The sequence below is a fragment of the Euprymna scolopes genome, chromosome 3, assembly GCF_053919585.1.
Source record: "Euprymna scolopes isolate OS-2025 chromosome 3, ASM5391958v1, whole genome shotgun sequence".
NCBI classification, from domain to species: Eukaryota; Metazoa; Mollusca; class Cephalopoda; order Sepiida; family Sepiolidae; genus Euprymna; species Euprymna scolopes.
This window is the reverse complement of record NC_136484.1, coordinates 108,863,544-108,886,043: the sequence shown is the minus strand read 5'-3', so window position 1 is coordinate 108,886,043 and position 22,500 is coordinate 108,863,544. Positions and strand designations below refer to the sequence as shown.

Here is a 22,500-nt window from a genome sequence, read left to right as displayed (position 1 = left end):
ATATGTTTATACGCTAGCGCTTTTGATTCCGCTTGCCGTAAAATACGTTTAAATATATTTAAAATCATGCAGATATTTACAGCTATTTATAAAAAAAAATATGATGGCAAAAGATTGTTAAAAAATTACTTAGTGACATCAGCTAGAATCGAAACTAAAACATTTCGCGTCTTAACCGATGTTGGTATCGAGACAAAGATAATAGAGTCTAAATAAAAATACACTTGAAATAATAATTTTTTATGTGATCATGCGCAGAAAGAAGTATAAATACGTCGGTTAGTTCAAAAGAGCATTTCGCATTTCAACAGGTTGTTGTATAAGTTCCTGCCGTTTCATAAAAATTTTGCTCTAAAACTTTTTTGATATTTGTCAAAGTGTTATATATCATTAGAAAGCACGTATTCTGTTCTACAAGACAATGGTCATCGTTTTTTGCTCATATAATTGTTTCTCGTTTTTCAGAATCGTCAAATTAATTGTGAAGTAGATAAAAATATAACATTTTTGACACCTCTTTTTGTAAAAAAAAAAAGCGAGTGAAGTGACCAAGGATATTTTTGCCGTATATAGAGAAAACGCTATAGCTAAGAGAATTGTTCGAAATTGGTTTACCAGATTCAAACACGATAATTTTGACCTCAATGACGCCCATCGTTCCGGAAGACCAAACAAGGTTCTCTCCCGAAATAGCAATTTTTTTTTAATCGGCTTTGTAAAAACTCTTCTTTCTGAAACTCGATTTCACTGCACATCGATGTTTATTTAACGATCTCTTTAACGCTAATCCTTTGGCTTCGATAAGTGGTGACCAATTAGTAAATTTAAGAAATGTAGATTCATGTTTATCTCTCCTCTTTCTCTCTCGCTTTACTAAAAACCAAACGTAACTTCTATGAATAAAGTTTCTTTCCAAGACCATTCCATCCGTCGGAAAAGGTATCACGAAACTGGTTCATAACAACTATTTGTCTTAAAGTCTAATATAAACGAATACTTAATAAGCTGCCTACGCGTATACTTAATTTCTCTTAAGTAATGTTCTGTTCATCCAACACATTGTTTCCGCTCCTCTCATTGTGGCCATCATCATTAAACATTATATTCGAGAGCCACCTGAGCCTTTATTAGAGGTGATTCATTCGCAGAAAAAGTAGATTTAAAAAGGAAAAAAACGTTTAAATTAAGTTTCAGAATAAGAGTCTAAAATACAAAACGGATTTTTATAACTTCTGGTGCACATTTTATTATCATGGTTGGCTTGTATTATTTTCTGATGAAAATAAAACCCGTTCATTTGTTTATTTGTTCAATCACCTCATATTGGAGTTAAATTCAAAATGCGTAAGCACCGGTTTTGTATAAATGTAGCGTAATGTTATGTGGCGTTACACTTCACTTTAGTATTTTATAAAAATAAAAGTCGAAAGAAATAAAAATCCAGGTTGTTTTTTTTTTCTTTTTTTTTTCTTTTTCTTTTTTACATGCAAATCGAATTGCTTACCTTTACTTTCCAAACAATGCCTGCTTCTTGTTTTTTCTAACCGTTCATTTCGTCTGCCATGAGATTAACAAAACCCATAACGACGTCAGCTTAAAAGTCTTTCACCACCACTGGGGCCACACATCCATCTCATTCGGTAGGTTTTCTGTCACGTCGGTTACAGTCCATTTCTTTCTCTTTTTCGCGCGCGGACTTTAGTCTTCCCCGGACTACATGCTGTCCTTTTTTTTTTTTTAAACTTTCTTCAGACGCAAATCCGCGCACACTTTCTAATTTACATATGTGCTTTTTCGACTACTGCTGCTAATATCTTTACAAGCCAGCTAATCTACAACTCCTGCCAACATTTCCCACACGCTCATACGTGCTCTGTTACATAAAGCATACGTTCTGAGGTTAAAATGCAATTTTAAATGACTATACACACATAGATATGAGAAATATGGAAGAAAACTTGAATTCCTACTAGAAACTATCCTCGAGTGTCTAAAGCCTCAGTAAAGGAATTTGTCAGAAGATGCTTTTCTTTAAAAGTAAACCCTGACTAAATATTCCAAATCACATAATATTCGTGGACCAAATAAAATGTTCATATAGCTAACTCACACCAGCTTTTACAAGGAATGATGCACATTCTCCAAGTGATGCTACCTCAAGTAACAGCACGAAGCTGGATACTCCACCAGACTAGAAGAATTCTTATGCTGAAATCCAATAAGACCAAAGGACCACAAGACTAATATAATATATTTAAATGGTCAATTGGGAAGTCGAAAAATATCTTCACAACTGCTTTACCAACTCGGTGTTTGAGAACTTTACTGGAATATTCGCATATCCATACATCTTATATAGAGATCAAGTGTTAGCCCCTGGAAGGGGAGGGCCGTGACTTCTGATAACTTCGACTGAAGTAAAATAGAAAAATAAATAAACAAATATGGGGTATAAGTCCCTTCTAAGGTGGAATACTGACCTCTGAATGTGACCTGGACAATCTTCTCAACTCTTCATCATTCGTTATCTGTCCATTCCCTTCCGGCTGGAGCACTCGTTTTTTTATCATGAACGAACTGACCCTCGGTTTAAGACGTTCCGGTGGGATCGCTTCTTCATCTTCCCCATCATCGTCGGACGCTTCAATCAAGGACGCTGTACAAATAAAAGAAAAAGGTCCATAATTTCCAACATGTTTGATTGTTGTTTTTTTTTTTAATATTTATGGCATATCTTCCCAAGTCAAAGTTATGTTGTGGATATTTATTTATTTTCTCTCTTACACCAAAACAAAAAGTACATTTTTAGAAAAAAATTTCTTTCTTTCCAATGAAACTATTCCACTTATATTATTTGAACCATACTTAGAAATATATACACCGTTTACAAATGATGTTACGTGATGGCCATCCTGCACAAATATTTCGAGGAATATCGATTGCATTTGCAAATAAATAAATAAATAAATCGAATTACATTTGTTTCTTCTTAAAAACATGGGGCAACGCTAATGAAAAGAAAATGGCTCTTCATAATGAAATCTTCAAAATGACGCTGGGCTGTTTCTAAATACTAAGTTTTATTAATGTATAAGTGTGTTTCAATCAGACTCTGCTTTTATTAGCAAAATGTTTTACGAGGATTCCAGTGAACGATATTAAATAAATTAATCGAATAAATATTATCGATATCTCTATGAAGTTAAGTTTTTTCGTCACGCTTACATTGATATTAAAAGCATAGTTTTCCTGTTTAAAATTATTAAAGCAAACTTCTTGATATACTCGGTAATGGATATGCGAGTTACTAAATGAAGGTTTACTAATTTGCATCTTCCATTGAAAAACGAGCTTCCATTAATTAATTATTCATTTTTTATGGTTTCTCATTGGAAATTGGATTTATTTAAATATTATGCTCGGCTCTATTTATCTATATTTCCTATGTCGTGCATAACTGCGTAGCATTTAGGATTAAAAAGTTCTAGCAAACGCATATGTATTTATATACGTTTATATATATGTATATATATATACATGTATATATATATGTGTGTGTGTGTGTGTGTGTGTGTGTGTGTGTGTGTGTGTGTGTAATGGACTTGTCTTTGTATGTGCGAAAAGTCTCTACCAAACTCCTTGCTGATTTTTGGTCTACAAACTTAGAACTTGATATATAGGATATTTGAACCTGGGAAACAATTGCAATTTTGTTTTTAGCCTGTAAAAGTAGTTGCTAAGTGTTCAAAATTGAAAAAAAAACATTTGACCTTGGCAGGAGTAAATCGAATAAACGTTTACTCCTGCGTTTATTTTGCAAATATTTTTTTTTATTACATTTTCATTCCAAACAAGGCAAATTGCCACTTTGGTGTAGGGGGGCTACTATCAGGGGCAACAACTACTGGGGTACTATGTAGGGATTTCGGCAGCAGGATGTCGGTTCACGTTACACTTGAACTTCTGCACGTCGGTACTGTTGGGGAAACAGGGACCTGGAATGGAGTTCCAAAGTCTAGCGGTTCTGGGGAAGAAACTATTGGAGTAGAAAGATCTTTTACATATAGGGATCTCTACAGTGTGGGGTGGGATTTAGTAGCCTGTCGGGTTTGTCGAGGGTGCTCACGTCGTGGGGGCACAAGTGATTGCAGTTCGTCAGAGCATTCACCACTAAAATACTTGTAGAACAGGCAGAGGGATGCAACATTTCGTCGATGGGACAGAGGCTGAAGCTTAGATGCCAGTTCAGGGCCTATCAGGTTTGCGACTCTCTTTTGAACCTTGTCAAGGAGCGAGAGACTAGTAGCAGATGCACCAGCCATCACTTAAATATATGCAGAATTAAACATTCATAGCTAAAAGTCGCTTGATTTTCAATTTTTCGTATACATCTGCCGGTAGCTCAGGCGGTATCGACGTGTGATAAATAACGACTAAGGCTGAAAAGGAAAACGTTTTTGTCTCGATTCTAGCAGATGGCACACAAGTCATATTTTTCATCTCACTTTTGAAATCATGACTATATATTGGATAATAATCAATTGAGAATTGCCTGTATAATAATAAATACGAAACCCGCATGAATTAAATTGATTTATACGTATTTTACGATCAGGTAACGCGGACTTCTAGTTTAATTATATAAATAACCTATATTAAAGGTATTTTTTATAATAACCCTGATATGAAAATTATTGTTGTCTTTAATCGTCTAATTTTATAGTGAATACTCGAATAGTCAAAAACCATAGAATCTCGATATATTATGTTAAGAGACTAGTATTTTTAAAAATGTAATTTTATTTTAAATGATACAATAGAATAAGAGCAGAATGAATGGATTGCGCCATACTTTTTTGTCTATAAAACTACGACAGCAAAAAAGGCTTAGTATATCGAACGTTTAGGTGCAAATAAACGGTGAAAATAATGTTCTCAAAACACCGAATGCGACAAAATAGTGAACATTTTGTGCTTCCGTAGTTTAACCAACCTGACGACACGCGTTATCTCATGAAAATTTCAATGAAATAAAAAACTACATGTTTTTTTTTATGAAAATGTACAGAAATTCTAATAGTCCGTGACTATCTGAGTATCCATCACCAATAATTGAACTATTGAAAAAAAATAATGAACCACTTTCGTATTTGTGAATAACATAAAATATAATATCTATAAAAGAAATGTATGTGAAAATATGCCAAGTCACTTCATGTTCGTACGTACGTTATCACATTTCATCCACATTAACAAAATGAGATTATCTTATTAGAACTTTTTAAACAATATACATTGTTCCAAAATAAAAGTGTGTTGACTAAAATAACACAATTGTTTTTGTTTTTTTTTTTGCATGGAGGTCACCACTTATCAAGGCCCAAGAGCCACTCGAGGATAAGGGTTATTGTGTGTACAGTAATCAATGGGATAGTGTAGTAATAGTATTGGAGAATTGATAAAGTGTCATTACTTAAGGGGCGGTTCATCAGGAATTTGTTTGTGTTGGACTTGAAGACATAAATAATAAATTAATAAATTTAATGGGCGGGTATCATAAATAAGCACCAAATAAATGTACATGTTAAGCCGCGTCGTATTCGTTTATACGTTATTACTAGTGCTATGATAACAGCATTTTCTTTTCATTGTTTGGCTCTCGAGTATATATCCGACACAGTTAGACACAATCAATCAACCGAGAACCACATCACTCTACATAAAAACATATACGATATCAATGGATATATACCTGAGAATAAAAACAAGGAAAAGAATATGCTGTTGTCATAGCCCTAGTGATTACTCTCCATCCACATTAAAAAAATGAGATCGTCCTGTGATTGGTTAGTATTCTGATGTCGCTAAGGTAAAATAGTCTGGCATTTAATTTTTAATTAATTTTTGAAATAAATTCCTCAAAATCAACTTATGCAGTTCCATCGACTAAAACAGTTTAATTTTATAATAAATACATTTCAAAACGTGACATTTGTTTTATTCATCTGAAGAATATTTAGCTCACAATTATTTTTTGCGGTCTGAAAACAGAGAGTATTTACTGTTTTAAAACATTAAATTGCTGCCATTTTAAATTTAAAAAAAAATTAAAAAAACGTACGAGGTGCCTTAAATACGTTTCCAGACTTTTTCGCATGGGAACTTTTATTGACAGTACACACATGAAACTCTAGTCCCTTTCAAAGTAATCTCCTCCGGATGCAATGCACTTGCTGTACACTTCCAACAACTTCTGAGAGGGACCCATAGGAGTTCTTTTGTGTGTCCATAATTGTCTCATAATGATAGCCCCCAAAGTTTTCCTTGAGCTTAGGGAATGGCCAGTCACAAGGAGCAAGGTCTGGAGTATACGGAGAGTGAGGAACTGTTCAAGCGGCCATCTTAGTATGTGATCTATGAGCGTCATTTGGGCAAACTTTGCGCAAATATTGCGTAACTTCAGTTCGTCACGAATAATTGTGTGTACATTTCTCACACTGACATCATATCAAACTGTGCATTCATTGTCTCTATAGACACACGACGGTCCTCATCGATGAAATTCTTTATTTGGCCAATCATCTCTAGTGTTCTGGCTTCCTTACTCCCCCCACACCTCTCACAGACTCCTTGCCTTCCTTGAATCTCTTATGTTACTAAAAAAAAACTGATGCTCGATTCATGCAAGATGGTTCAAAAGCAGTCTGAAGCATTCCATACGTTTCTGTGGTATTTTTTACAAGTTTCAAACAGAATTTTATTGCATATCTTTTTTCTAAAGTGTCCTCACGTCCAAATCGCATTTTTGAAATTGACCAGCTGTGATATTCAGGCATTAGTGGGATTTATCCAATCCCTGCTGTAGCTGTTCATTTGAACCTGAAATCATAAACATTGGTCAGTCATCTCATAAGGTTTAGAGCAATAATATACTGAATTTTCAAGAGTTTACGACAATTTTAAATGCTTTTACAAAGAAAGTCTGTAAAATTACTTAAGTCATCTTGTAAACTGCTGCAATTAAAAAAAAAACCCCAAAAAAAACAAAAACAAAACAAATATATTAGTTTTTATTTGAAGAATGTTAAGCTGGTAATGCCAATTGCGTTCACGGATGATATTTTTACTTACTAATATTTATCATGACAAACATTTATGATTTAAAAATAAAATATCATTATTAACTAGCAGGACCTGTGGAAATTCCACGCAATGGGAAATATATTTAATCAACAATTATACAGTGTCATGCAAAAAGATCTAAAACGTTTGTAGGTTTAATAAAAAGCAAATATATATATATATATATATATATATATATATATATATATATATATATATATATATATTGTAATAATGGTCAATGCAGGGTGTCACGATTACCGACATCTCTGACTCCATTAGCAAAGAACAAACTGCTCAGCCAACGTTAACCGCGAGAAATATAGATGAAATTAGCATTTATATAAATGTCATTCAAGACGGTTGGGAGTGATCTTATGACTATAACATAATGATCTGCGCACGTGGGCTTAAGTTAACGATTTATGTCATTTCATTGCTCGACAATAAGAACCGAATTGTTAAATTATTACTATAATTATTTTATTATCTACAGAAGCTAGTGTTTCATCCTTTCGCAAATCTTCGGCGCAGGATGTCACGATTACCGCCGGTCGGGAGATTCGAGCCGGTTAACAAAGCCATCTCTGACTCCATTAGCAATGAAACAAACTCACGCGGACACCGTTAACCGTGAGAAATACAGTTAAATTTTACCGTGCTTTTAAAATGTCAACACGGTGGTAGTGATCTAATGATTATGACATTATGATCTGCACGTGCATGTTCCACTGATGAGCCAAACGAGAGCAAAAGTATGTATGTATATATATATATATATATATATATATATATATATATATATATATATAAAAATATAAATGAAATACATAAATATTATAGGATTACAGATTGCATAATACTGTAAACATAGTCCAATATCAAGTTATTTAAAGGACTTTTCAAAGTATTCTACCACATTGAAAATAATATGCATGAAATTTATCCTACATTTTTACACTATATATATATATATATATATATATATATATATATATATATATGTATACACACACACACATATATATATATACAGTGGCGTCCAAAACTAAGGGACAAAATTTTAAAACCTATTATTTGAAACTGTGAAAAGCTGAAATTTTGACAACTGGTAGTCGTTATCATCCATAATAACATACTAAAATTTGAGTCATTTGCAACGGATAGAAAAATCATTATAACAATTATTCATTAATTTTCAAAATAGAAACGTCCAAAAGTAAGAGACAAAATTGAGGAAAACAATGTACACAGTATACTATATTCAAGTCTTTTTATGTTCTCTTAAGAATAAGTCTTACTTTGTCATTTGTAAAGGTTGCATCAGCCGGCACCATGGTGAAGCGCCAAAAAAAAAACATAATTACTCTGTGAGACAAGCACTATTACAGAGATTTCAGAGAAGGTGAAACGTTCCAAGAGTGTTGTAGGCAGGGTTGTTAAATCCTACAATGATACTGGCAAAATAGTTAGTGCTTTTTAAACCGGCAGACCCCGCAAAACTTCGGCACGAGAAGATCGAATAATGTAGCGTATGTCATTAAAAGACCGTTTTATATCTTGCACAGAAATTAAAAGGGTTATGAATAGTATATCATGTGTTAATGTGTCAAAACAGACTGTTTCTAGACAACCGCCAGAAATAGGGCTGTTTAATCGAACCCAGGGAAGAAACTACTTGTTAGTTTGAAGAATAAGAAATAGAGATTAGACTTTGTAAACAGGTATGTAATTTGGGCATATGAAAATTGGGTAAAAAGTATTCTTCAGTGACGAAAGCAAGTTTAATTTATTTGGAAATAATGGAAAAACAATGTAAAGAGACGTATTGGTGAAAGATTAAGTGCAAAGTGTGCGAAGAAAACTTTCAAGTTTAGGGGCGTAAGCGTCATGGTATTTGGAATGTGTTCTAGCCAAGGTACAACGCCTCTTGTCCGGTTACAAACTCGTGTAAACGCGCAGATCCGTAATACCATTGTTCAAGATCATGTTGTGCCAATCATACAGAATTCAGGTTTCAATAGGGCTACCCTTATGCAAGATAATGCCCCATGTCACAAGGCAAACGTGATAATGAGTTACCTTAGCGAGCAATATTTCGAAACTATGGATTGACCACCGCAAAGTACTGACTTAAATCGAATAGAAAATCTTTGGAAGGACTTAGGAGTGAAAGTTATGGAAAGAATACCCACTAACACGTGGGGAAGCTTCAAGAACAATGGTCTAAAATTAGTATCGAGGATTATTAAGAACTGATTCGTTCTTGTAGTCGAAGATGTGCCGCTGTCATTGAGAGCAAGGGCTCATGTACTAAATATTGATTGTACATGTATTATTATTGTTTTTTGGCTGTTTACATTGTTTTTCTCAATTTTGTCCCTTATTTTGGACGTTCCTATTTTGAAAATATATAAATAATCGTTATAATTCTTTTTCTATCCCTTGCAAATGATTCAAATTTTAGTATGTTACTATGGATGATAACGACTACCAGTTGTCAAAATTTCAGCTTTTCACAGTTGTTATTTCTAACAAATTTTAGGCTTTAAATTGTTGTCCCTTAGTTTTGGACGTTACTATATATATGTATATATATATGTATATATATATGTATACATATATATGTATATGTATACATATATATGTATATGTATACATATATATGTATACATATACATATATATGTATACGTATATATATGTATATGTATACATATATATATATGTATATATATGTATATATATGTATACATATATATATATGTATACATATATATATGTATATATATATATATATATATATATATATATATATATATATATATATATATATATATAGTGGGAACGATGAAGTTGTTGACCTAAAGAAAACAACAATACAGCTTTATTTAAAAACATCTTTTGAAATAATCAATTCAGGTAACTTGATTATGTAGTAAAGCTGACATCTATTAAATGTAGACGCCTTCAACCTCAATCACCGTTTCGATACTGGTCCGGATGTGGAAGTTTACCTTTTCCACAACGTGCCGACAGGAGCTCGGCGAATACTCGGCAGATGGCGGCGATCAGGCTGGCTTTGGTGTCGCTGAAGGTGATCTTAGTGATGTTCTTGACGTATGACCAAACAATGTAGTCGAACGGGTTCAAGTCGGGGATGGTTGGGGCCAGTGAAGGAAAAGTAGTAGTTCTTCTGAAAATGAGCCTTGGTCACTTTGGACTTGTGGGCGGGCGCCGAGTCCTGCTGCCATATTCAGGGTCTGCCAGCGGCCACTTGTTTTCACCAGGGGATCACGACACTCTTTAGCACATCTAGGTATACTTTAAAGCCAGCTTCGAAGATGTGCAGTAGAATGATATGGCGCTCACTTGAAACCAATAACCATAACCATGGACAGAAACTCATCACCATGGGCACGTCACTGTTATTCGTGGCATTTCAGTGATGCTTTTGGAGAGTGTTCACAAAGGTCTTGTTGTCATAACTTAGATCGGTAGAGAGCGTGTGCGTTTTACAGCAACGCATCTCCGATCTCGTTCATTGAACATTGTGTAACTTTTAAACATGATAGAAGGCTCCTATTGGTCTTGGGATTTGTACACAACTGACCAATAAGTAGATGATCTGCAACAAAAAAAGAAAGCGAGTTTTTATCAAACGGAGATGGAATCATGCGGCCTTTCTAGGGCGACAATTTTATCGTTCCACACAGTGCGCACGCGTGTATATATATATGTATGTGTATATGCATTATATATATATATATATGTGCATTATATATATATATGCATTATATATATGTCTATGCATTATATATATATGTGTGTGTGTGCGCGCGCGTGTGTGTATATATATGTGTGTGTGCGTGTGTGTGTATATGAGAGGGGATGCGTACATTGATATATATACTACTTGAGTTCATTTGGTCTCTTTGCACATTGATTTTTTTCAGCACAAAAATAACATGAAGATACTTCGCCCTGCAGGTAAACCCTGACCAGATATTCAAATCAATATATATATATATATATATATATATATATATATATATATATATATATATATATATATATATATATATATAAATGTTTTTTATGTTTAAAGTTCATATAGATTTAATCCGAATAATGTACTGAGACGATGTCATTAACATTAATGTCAATATTTCTCAATTATTTGCTTTTCTTCAATTCCTGAGTAAAAATCTTAATGATTTCTTATGAAATTATTTTAATCAATTCAAATTACAACGTAGAGACTGCCTGCATTCTTTTTTATTAATATGTTTGTATCACATTGAATCTAAGTTAATCAACGATAGTTTCTCTATGGCTTTTTACTGTATATTTTAAATTCATGGCCGTACATTACCTCAAACACACTTTTGGGCAAGTTGTTAACCTCTAAACCACTTACGATCCGAAATCCACCTTTCCCAGACATGTCTGCCTTTTTCTTCCTACCCTACGTCTAGACAGGGGTGGACAGACAGCTAGGAGCGGGCTGTAAGAATAGAAAATGTAGGCGAACTGTAGATCCTGTGAAACCCATTTGAGACAACTGTAATACATTTATATTATAAAGATATAAAGAGTTGTTTATGGTTTCACAAATAAGAACAGATGTCTCAATTGGATGGTGCTGATCGCTTCATGGTTCGTCACGGAGCAGCGGGAAGACACAGCTAGTTTCTTTGCATGTCTGCCTTAAACTTTCAATAGAGGCGACGGATTTTACCAAAATCAGTGTCGTTTTAAAGTTCGACTTTTCATACGACAAATATCGAAAAATTGGCTAAAAAAATTAATATCTTCCCCTTCAACTAGGCACTTTTCTACAGGGTTGGGGTAACTTTTTTCGCCGATATTTTTGAAAGTTATCCTCTCCTTTAGATTGTCTAGCCTTAATTTAAAAAAATTGTCGCTTCCGGTTTGGCGGTGGTCGTAACAGCATAAACGTTAGGTTTTACCCCGTTCTTTTTCTCCTTTGCGGTACGGGTTCGAGCTTGCCTTCCTACTGCCACTTTTTTTTTTTTTGCTCAACATACACATAAAAACACCCGGGCAACGCCGGGCTGAAATGCTAGTATATCTATAAAAGTGAAAGTGTCTGTGTGTGTGTGTGTGTGTGTGTCTGTGTGTGTACATTTCCCTACGCAATAACTCTGTCAATTTTTAGTCTACAGACTCGAAATTTGATATACAGGGTACTGAGATTTGGAAAAAATCGATGTAACTAGTTTTCGGCCAGAAATTTGGCTGTTAAGGGGTCAAAGCTCAACGATTTGACCTTTGAGAACTCTACAAAACTCCTCCGACAAATTTGGGTCTACACACTTGAAATTTTAGATATTGGTTCCTTTGACATGGATCTAAATTAATAACTTGATTTGAGCCTAAAACAATAAATTTTAAGGGGTCATAATAGGGGTCAAAGTTTAAAAAATTGACCGCTTTTTTTTTGCTCAACATACACCTCCAAATACCCGGGCAACGCCGGGCATCCATGCTAGTATATATATATAAAAGTGAAAGTGACTGTCTGTCTGCGTGTGTACCTGTGTATCTGTGTGTCTGTGTGTGTATATTTCCCTACGCAATAACTCTGTCAATATCTAGTCTACAGATTCGAAATTTGATATACAGGGTACTGAGATTTGGGAAAATCTATGTGATCGGGTTTCGGCCAGAGATTTAGCTGGCAAGGGGTCAAAGTTCAACGATTTGAACTTTGAGAACGCTACCAAATTCCTCCGACAACTTTGGTGCTAAACACTTGAAATTTTAGATTCCTTGGACATGAATCTAATTTAATAACTTGATTTGAGCCCAAAACAATAAATTTTAAGGGGCCATAATAGGAGTCAAAGTTAAAAAAAATTGACCTTTTTTTTTTTTTTTTTTGCTTAGCATACACCTCCAAACTCCCGGGCAACGCCGGCCACCCATGCTAGTATATATATATATATATATATATATATATATATATATATATATATATATATATATATATATATATATCATTTACTCACATAAAATAAATATACGAAAGTATAAATTTATACGTAAACTTTAAGTATTTACTTCAAAAGTGCTCAATATGTAGGTGGAGCTAGTTAGTAAGTTAAAAATATATATGGCGATTAAGCTACACTGAATATTCCGCGTTTCATCCACTCTAGGACTCCTCAGGCTTATGCGCGAATTGCGTATATAAAAACGACAAGCAACCACAAAATTCGCGCATAAGCCTGAGGAGTCCTAGAGTGGATGAAACGCGGAATATTCAGTGTAGCTTAATCGCCACATATATTTTATAGCTTACTAACTATATATATATATATATATATATATATATATATATATATATATATATATATATATATATATATATATATATATTGATATAGACAAATTTACAAGGTCGCGACACTGGACATGCTAATGTTAAGGACGGTTGGTCAAAACCACTAGTCCTCGTCAAGCGACTTAAAAAAAAGTTTTGATGAGGACTACTGGTTTTAACCAACCGTCTGTCCCAGACATTAGCATGTATAGTGTCACGACAATATATATTTGTCTATATCAATAAAAATATATCTTGCTGCGCGTTTATTGAGCCTTTTTAATAATCTCGTTAAATCCATGAGTTTTCTCTCTTGAATACCTATAACTTGGTATATATATATATATATATATATATATATATATATATATATATATATATGTGTGTGTGTGTGTGTGTGTGTGTGTGTGTGTGTGTGTGTGTGTGTATTAGATTCGATTAGATGAACAGACGTCTATACAATTAGCAGCAATTACCGACTAATCAATTGAATTAAATGTTATTCATTAATACGAATCTTCCAATACGAACCGAGACTGATAGATGGGATGGAGGGAGCTCTATTTCCTTTCAATTTACTACATCATACATCAATGTTAAATCATCTCCGTTTGCAAAGACGAAAGAAATCAATTATAGAACATATTATGTATATTATGTATGAATTACAGAGAGTTGTCCATTTTCATTTTTAAACTAAGGAACTGTCATGGTTTAAAAAAAAAATCAACGGATTATTTTAAATCTGAGTAAGAAAAAGAAGAATATCTCCTAATTTATATCTATACTAGCAGGGAGACCTGATGTTGCTCGGGATTATATGAGGATCAACGAATGTTCCACCCGTGCAATTCTTTTATTGTCATCCAAATCAATGAAATCGCTTATTTTAATCTAATCGATTGATTGTCTGCTCTAGTCGGGCACCCATCACAGTATTTAGTGAGGTACAGGGAGGAAGTTTTAAATGACTTCTTTTTTTTTTACAAAGGAGTCACCACTTATCAAGGCTCGGAGGCCACTCGAGGATAACGGTTAATAGAGGTGCATTAGTCAATAGAGTTATAGCGTAGTAATTATAAGTGGTGAAAATTTTGTAAAGGATTACTTAGGGAAATGGTTCATCAAGAACTTGCTTACGTTGGACTTGAAGATAATCAAATTGTAATCAACTGGAAAGCATGCAAACCGAAGAAAATTACACAGCCGTGCAGTTCTAAGAAAGAAGCTTTGTTCATGGAATCTACGTTTAGGTTTAGGCACAGATAAAGAATGTGGAAAATTATTGATAATGGTTTCAGCTAGACGAGTGTTTTTCATGAAAGTAAGTCCTCAATACATTGTTGTCTACCTCGTACTATAAAGAAACTACAGTTGATTCTATACAAATATTTTTTTTTAATAATAGCTTGAATTAAATTCAAAATGCAAAAGTCAAGTATCATGGTTCCATTGTGCTCTAAACAGAAACATTCATTTCGAACAGGTTCCTGTCTTATTAAAGAGCATACTGCTGATTTTATACGCGGGGCTCCATTGCTTGTGCAATGATAACACTTCTCAAATGCACTTATCATGTTAGGCTTTATGTTAACTTTATTCAAAATCGGACTGCTTTTTTCTTTCATCGGATTTTTTGTTCGGTTGTATAAGGATGTTTAAATGATACTGCATCTTGATCAAAGCAACAAAATCTAACGCTCAGATCTATTATTTATCCCCTTCCCATAGCGAGATGTTGTGATACAAATGTTGAAAAACTGACGTAGAAAAGCCAGTGCTTTAGCGGAAAAGAACTTTGGCTTGCAATATATGCCTGGGTAAGCCTTGTTAGCATTCTCCGGTAAGATGCATCGGGCGATTAGCAGTAAATTTCTCCTCTTCTTAAAGGAAAAAATGCAACGCCTGAAGAAAGTGGCCCTCCTAGAACTGCACAAGACGAAAGCCATACCTCAGCCAACTTAGCTGGGTCATCACAGCAATGTCCTGAACTTTGTAAGCTTGGGTGCCGTAGAAAACGCCCCCCCTCTACCGCCCGCTTATATTTGGAACTATACTTATGTACTTTATTGGAGAAAATAAATTAAAGCAAACTAAACAGAACAAAACCAACTAAAAACAAAAAAAAAGAGGAGATTGTTCGATTCGATAATTTTTCACATTCGCTGGAAACAAAAATTTAAAAAGAGTCAGACATTTTTTTTTCTTTTCAACGTTTAGACATTATTAAGCATTATTCGAAAGGGTTGAGGCATGTGCTGTATGCCCCCAGATTTCACGTTAGATTGGCCATATTTTTTCACCAACGTTATGGAAAAATCACATTCGATTTTTATGCACTCAACAGACGTAGTTTCGCACGTAACTACACAATTTCATAATTCGCTTTTCTTTTTATAGTGTAAAATTACACTACGAATATAATTCGGACTTTATTTTTCGTTAGAAATTTAAAATAACACCCTTTTTTTTTTCAAATATGTTTGAGTTTTCACTAGTGGAGGAATTGCACACACATACAAACATATATATATATAATATAAATTTTTATTTGTACATTTTTGCCTGCATACATATTTAAGCTACTGCTTAGTTAGAATGAGCTTCTCCGGGCAAAGTTGAGAGAATGGAAATAAAAATAAATGATTAAAAGACGTTTTGAATACAAAAAAAAAAGCAAGTAATCGCGTGACTCGAATTATTTGAAATTGAACGCCTGTGCTTTGATCGTATTCGTTTTTCCTTCGTGTTTTATTAGTTCAAATTATTATCTTTCTAATACTTTTGATATTTGAAAACATGAATTGGAACAGACACATCAAGGGCATTGACGTCGCTGCTGCGAGGAAGGTGGGATCTCTCTACCGTGCTAGAAAGTTACTTACGCCTGAAAGTATCTTGTACCTTTATAGGGCCACCATTCGTCCATGTATGGAGTATTGTTGGCACATTTGGGCTGGTGCATCTGCACCTAGTCTATTACTCCTGGCCAGGGTTCAAAAGAGAGTCGCCAACCTAATTGGTCCCGAACTGTCAGCTAGGCTTCAGCTATTGTACCCTCGACAAAATGTTGCATCCTTCTGCCTATTTTACAACTATTTTTATGGCAGAGGCTTCGACGTAAAATCCCCCGACAAACCCGACAAGCAGCAAAATCTCACCCCTTCACAGTAGAGATCTCCAGATGCCAGAAAAACCTTCTACTCTAATAGTTTATTCCCCAGAACTGCTAGACTTTAGAATTTCCTTTTGGGTTCCTGTTTCCCCGACTGCAATTAGATGCAGAAGTTCCAGTGTAGTGTTAATAGTCACCTTGCTGCTAAACTCCCTATATAGTGTCCCTGCAATTATGTCCCAGATAGTAGCTCCCTACATCAAAGTGGCACTGTGCCTTATTTGGGGTGAAAATAGAATTAAAATAAAACTCACATGCTCGACTGTTATTAATCGACAGTCATAAGTCATGTGGTTTGTAATGAATTCTCGAATAGCTTTTTTAAAGTCTCTAGCCGTTAAAACAGCTTTTTAGCGTGAGGTCAATAATTAATGGTGGTATCTAATAATATCAGAAGGCAATCAGCGTTCCCGAGGAACATCACTTAAGTCTCAGGCAATGTAGTAAGAAATAGATAAATGAGTGAGGCTTACTGTTCCTCGCTATCCGGGAGGCGGGTCTGAAAACTGATAGCCTCTGACAGTGGCGCGCAGAGAACTTTTTCAGAGCAAATGATCAAGTGAAAAAAAAAACGGCAAAAATATAGTAATGAACACCGTTTCGGTGGGTAAAAGACCAATAATGTATTCCTCTAAAAAGGGCACTTTTAAAACAGGAGTAAAAAGACAGGTGTTTGGGCATCCCTAGCACCTCTCCCCTGTACGTCCCTGGTCTCTGAAAGGGAATGCGATATAAAGAAATAATACGTAGAGGGACGGGTGTCGTTCATCATTGGTGAAAGTTGTGCGAGTTACTTGTAATGCGAAATCTACTTTCTTCCGTCGACGTTTTAGGTGCGCATTTTTTTTTTTTTCTCTTTCGTACTCAGCGGCACAAATATGTTGATGAGGATGCAGAGATACCAAAAGCATTTACATATTTATATAAACACACGCATACATACACATAAGCCAGACATTGTAATATGGAACAAGCCCGAAAGAATTGCACTCATTATTGATGTCACCGTTTCAAATGATTGTGGCTTAAATAGAATTGAACGCGAAAAAAATAACAAAATATCAAGACCTAAAAATTGATTTAAAAACTACATGGTTTCTGAAAGAAATACATATTATACCGATTGCGATAGGAGCAACTAGCCTAATGAAAAAAAACGTCTTCAGAAATACTTGCAAACAATCCGTGAAAGACCAAGATGTAACGAAATACAGTTGGCAACCATGAAGGGAACAGTCTTTATCCTTAAAAGAGCCCTCTGATATAAATCCAAATCATAATGAGAAACAGTATTAACTTCAGGAGGTGGGGTGGGGGGGGCTATGATCTCTTAAAATTCATTGAAGTAAACAAAACAAAAGGTAAACATGCAAAACTATCATTAATAAGTACCTATCAATTTATTAATAAGTACCTATCAATTTATTAATAAGTACCTATCAATTTATTAATAAGTACCTATCAATTTATTAATAAGAACCTATCAATTTATTAATAGGCACCTATCAACTTATTAATAAGAACCTATCAACTTATTAATAAGAATCTATCAATTTATTAATAAGAACCCGACACCAAAATAATTAGATTTTAATATGCATAGATACATTTTCCTTTTGTCTTTTTTCATACATCCTTTCATCACGTGTGTGTGTGTGTGTGTGTGTGTATTAGAGCTATGACAACAGCATATTCTTTTCCTTGTTTGAATCTCACGTATATATATCCATTGATACCTTATATTTTTTATGCAGAGTGATGTGGTTCTCGGTTGATTAATTATGTCTAACTGTGTCAGATATACGCTCAAGAGTGAAAATAATGAAAAGAATATGCTGTTGTCCTAGCCCTAGTGGAAGAGACCACCACCAGAGGAAAAAGACAAATTCAAAAATAAGCACGTAATCTTGCGTTTTATTAATAAGAATGTACTGTTATCCTGGGTTCTTGTGTGTGTGTGTGTGTGTGTGTGTGTGTGTGTGTGTGTGTGTGTGTGTGTGTGTGTGTGTGTGTGTGTGTGTGTGCGTGTGTGTAATACACACAGACACATACGCATTTATATATAACTTTCAAATATGTTGATGAAATAAATTTCGACAAATATTTTTTTCAAAAGTATTTAATACAAAGGAGAGCTTTATAAATGAATACAATTCATGTAAACATTAAATCAGCCTCAACTAATTAAGTGGTGTTTCTGGGACAAGCGCACATCATTCAGGACTGGTTATATCGACAATAATTAAATTGTCAAAAAGAAAGTCAAATTACAGAAATTCAGACGTTCTTTCCAATGTTATGATTACTTTGGTGACAGGATGAAGAATTTTTTGCGTGTCAGACATAATCATCACCTTATACGCCAGATACAATGATCATCATAATTTTATGTCGCTTCACCCCCATACGCTTTCACACATTTGGAAAATTGCAAGTGTCACTAACGCATATATGTAACCAGAATATATGTATACAAATACGAGTTATAAATGACTTGAGAAAAATTAGAGGGCACTTAAAACCGATCAAATCCTTCGTTGTTTTTATTTTGTTTTGTTTTTTGTTTTTTTGTAATTTCTCTGTGTTTATTTGGGTTTTTTTCTGTCTTTCACACACACACACACACACACACACACACACACATAAACTAATTTTCTCACTTTCCATGATCAACGCTCTTATCCCCATCTGGTCCCAATTGGAATGAATGGCTTCCGTTTTGGGAAGCACCCTGTTTTAGCAAGCTTCTGGAACTCACCTTCACTCCTAAACTGAAATGGGACGCATACATCAAATCCGTTGCCAAGATCGCCGGAAAAATAGTTGGATCATTCTACCGCTCCAGTAGGTATCTCACTCTCAATACAACCCTCTGCCTGTCTAAGAGTTAAATACGTCCTAAGATGGAGTACTGTTGACATATTTGAGGAGGAGCTATTCAGAGTATCCTTTCCTGTTGCGGCAAGGTACAAAACCGACTTCGATATCTGGTGAGCGATGTTCTTTTCCCCTGTATAAATATATATAAGGATACTCTGAATAGCTCCTCCTCAAATATGCCAACAGTACTCCATCTTAGGACGTATTTAACGCTTAGACTATATATAGTAGCTGCACATACTCGGTGTTGCCAAGTAAAAAACATATTGCCGGGCATAGGATTTAGTCACATACTATTTAAGATACACCAAATATCCTAAGTTGTTGCGATTTTCCTAAAACTAGCAGGCCGCCCAGCATTGTCCCGTCGTAAAATACGCAGAAATATTATATTTGAATTCATACAAAAACTCAGATATGTGCATGGGAGTAAATAAACAGTTCATTTTTGTGAGTAAAAAAAATATACTCGAGCTGAGATCGAAACCAAAACCTAAAGACAGTAAGTAAGGTACGATGACCATTAGGCCAGTTTGACATATTTTTAAAAGTGTTTTCAAACTTACGTATTCTTAACATAACTAATCTGTTATATGAACTATTCATGCATGTTGCATTCGTGAAACACTTTTAAAACAGATAAAACTCTGATTTCTACGTATCAGTATTTTAATTTGGACCTTTTAGCAGCCCTTTTTCCGAATGAAAATCGACTACAAAATTTTCCTTATGTCTGAATACCCTAGATTCCAAATTTTAAGTCTGCAGACTAAAAGATTTGTTGAGTATATTGCTTGAGAAGCGTCCTCACACAAACTCATTCACACTTTGTATATATATATATATATATATATATATATATATATATATATATATAATGAGTAGCAAAAGTATTTATATATTCTTTTTTCTCAAGAAATATTAAGTTAATTTGAATGAAATTTGCATTCAATCTTTGAACAGGTATTATCTATCTAAAAACAAGTCCTGAACCGGGAACATGCCTTTTCTACAAGCGCCAGTGGGAGCTCAGCGAATACTCGGCGGATGGCTAGCTTTGGAGCTGTGGGAGGTTATATTGGTGAAGTTCTGGGGAGGACGTGGACTATGACTATGAGAGAAAGGGTAGCACTCCTTTCTGAAGCCAAGCCTGGGTACTTTGGACGTGTGGGCCGTTTCCGAGGCCTGCTGCCACATCCAGCGTCTCTAAGCGGCCACCTGATTGCACCAGGGGATCACCACACGCTTCAGGTACACTTTGGTGTTGACTTTCAAGTCAACTCCGTCGATGTGAGGTAACATGATGTAGCCCTCACTTAAAACTACACCAAAGACTGTAACCGTTGCCGGAAACTTCATTGAGCTGTGCCCTCTAGCGTTGAAACCTCCGGATTTTATTTTGAGGGTACTGGCATAATTGGCATAATTGGCATAATTTTGATCGGTAGAGTAGAGAGCAGGAGTTGTACAGCGACGCATCTCCGATCTCGTTCGTTAAACATTGTGTCACTTTCAAACATGAGAGAAGGTTTCTATCGCTCTTGAAATTTGTACACAACTGGCCAACTAGTAGATAGTCTACAAGAAAACAAAAAAAGAAAACAGGTCTTCATCAAACGGAAATGGAATCATGTCATCTTTTTGGGGTGTGACAATTTAAGCGCTAGTTTGTGTTGTCATAAATACCGAAAACGTAGAATGTTTTTTAGTCATTGAATAAAACTTATTGCAAAATATTTTTCTTTTAATCTAAAGATACGCAACACTTTCATCCTATTCAAGAATGCAAGTAAAACCGTACATAGACTTAAACAAAAAACTATAACGAAATAATTTAGCATGAGATATACATGTGTTCTTTATTTCAATATAACGAAAGCAACAGCAATAAATCCAATGAATATAAATTACAATAGTTAAAATGGACAATTCTTCGAACATTGTCAGGCTGAAATTTATGTGCAGTTCTGAGTTTTATCAGAGATGACAAGTGATGATCACTCAATCTAGTTATATGAAAAGTTTTCATGTGATTTATTGTATATGGCTGTTGAGTTTTCGAAACCTAACTAGCTGCAAGTTATATCATCGTCCGTGACGTTCTAAAATTTCGATTAGTGGATTCAATGTAAAAAAAAAAAAAAAAAAAAAAAAAAAAAACAACTGAAGCATGCATGGTCCCCCGTGAATGCACAGGGTTAGGGTTAGGGTTAGGGTTAGGGTTAGCCCCAAAAGTCTCCAGGGGACGTCAAATCCTGGTGAAAATAAACAAACGGTGCAGTTTTAGGCCTTAACATGCGTAAATTGGAGTTCTGCATCATGCAAAAAAAAAAAAAGAAATGGCTAAATACATCATTTGCCCCCCCCCGCATTTAGCCTTAAAGTCCCCAAGGCCTTAACATATTTAACTTTGAGTTCAGCACCTTGCAAAACTGCTAAATACATATACACAGAAAATTTAGGACAAATATGGTAAATTAGTCCCCAAAACGGATAGTTTTATTAGTAATTAAAGAGCACCTGAGGCGCACCCAAGAGTTATCGCGAAGTATAGACAATCAAAATTATATAGAAATCAGTTAGGTAGTTTTATAAAAATCCAAGGCATCAATTTTTTTTTTTTTAATAAGCACAAAAGTGTCAATTTTAGCCATTTTAACACGAAAGGCACCTCTAGAGGACCAACCAGAGTTCTCCCGGAAAATCCGTTCGGTTCCTTTTTTACTCATATCATGTTTAATGTTTGTGCAAAAATTTCAAAAACTTTCAATGCGTAGTTATGGAGAATAGTTCGAACAGACGAACGGATGAACGGACAAGGGTGAATTTACAAGTCCACACTCCTTTTGTCGGGGGACCAAAAATTCTATAAAGTAAGGATAAATAAGACATTTTCACTACTTTTTTAAACTTGTCGCATACATTAATTTCAAAACAAATATTAACTTATTTAATTTGCTATTAATGATTGATTT

General features: G+C 34.6%; 1 protein-coding gene across 3 annotated transcripts in view; it reads right to left on the bottom strand.

The window, feature by feature from the left end:
* LOC145258076 (uncharacterized) overlaps positions 1-22,500 on the bottom strand; it is a 546,496-nt gene that overhangs the window by 9,406 nt on the left and 514,590 nt on the right. For all 3 annotated transcript variants that reach the window (XM_080115806.1, XM_080115809.1, XM_080115818.1), the window contains one exon: positions 2,481-2,656. In XM_080115806.1, coding sequence (XP_079971932.1) covers positions 2,481-2,656 — 176 coding nt within the window. The remainder of the gene's footprint in view (positions 1-2,480; positions 2,657-22,500) is intronic.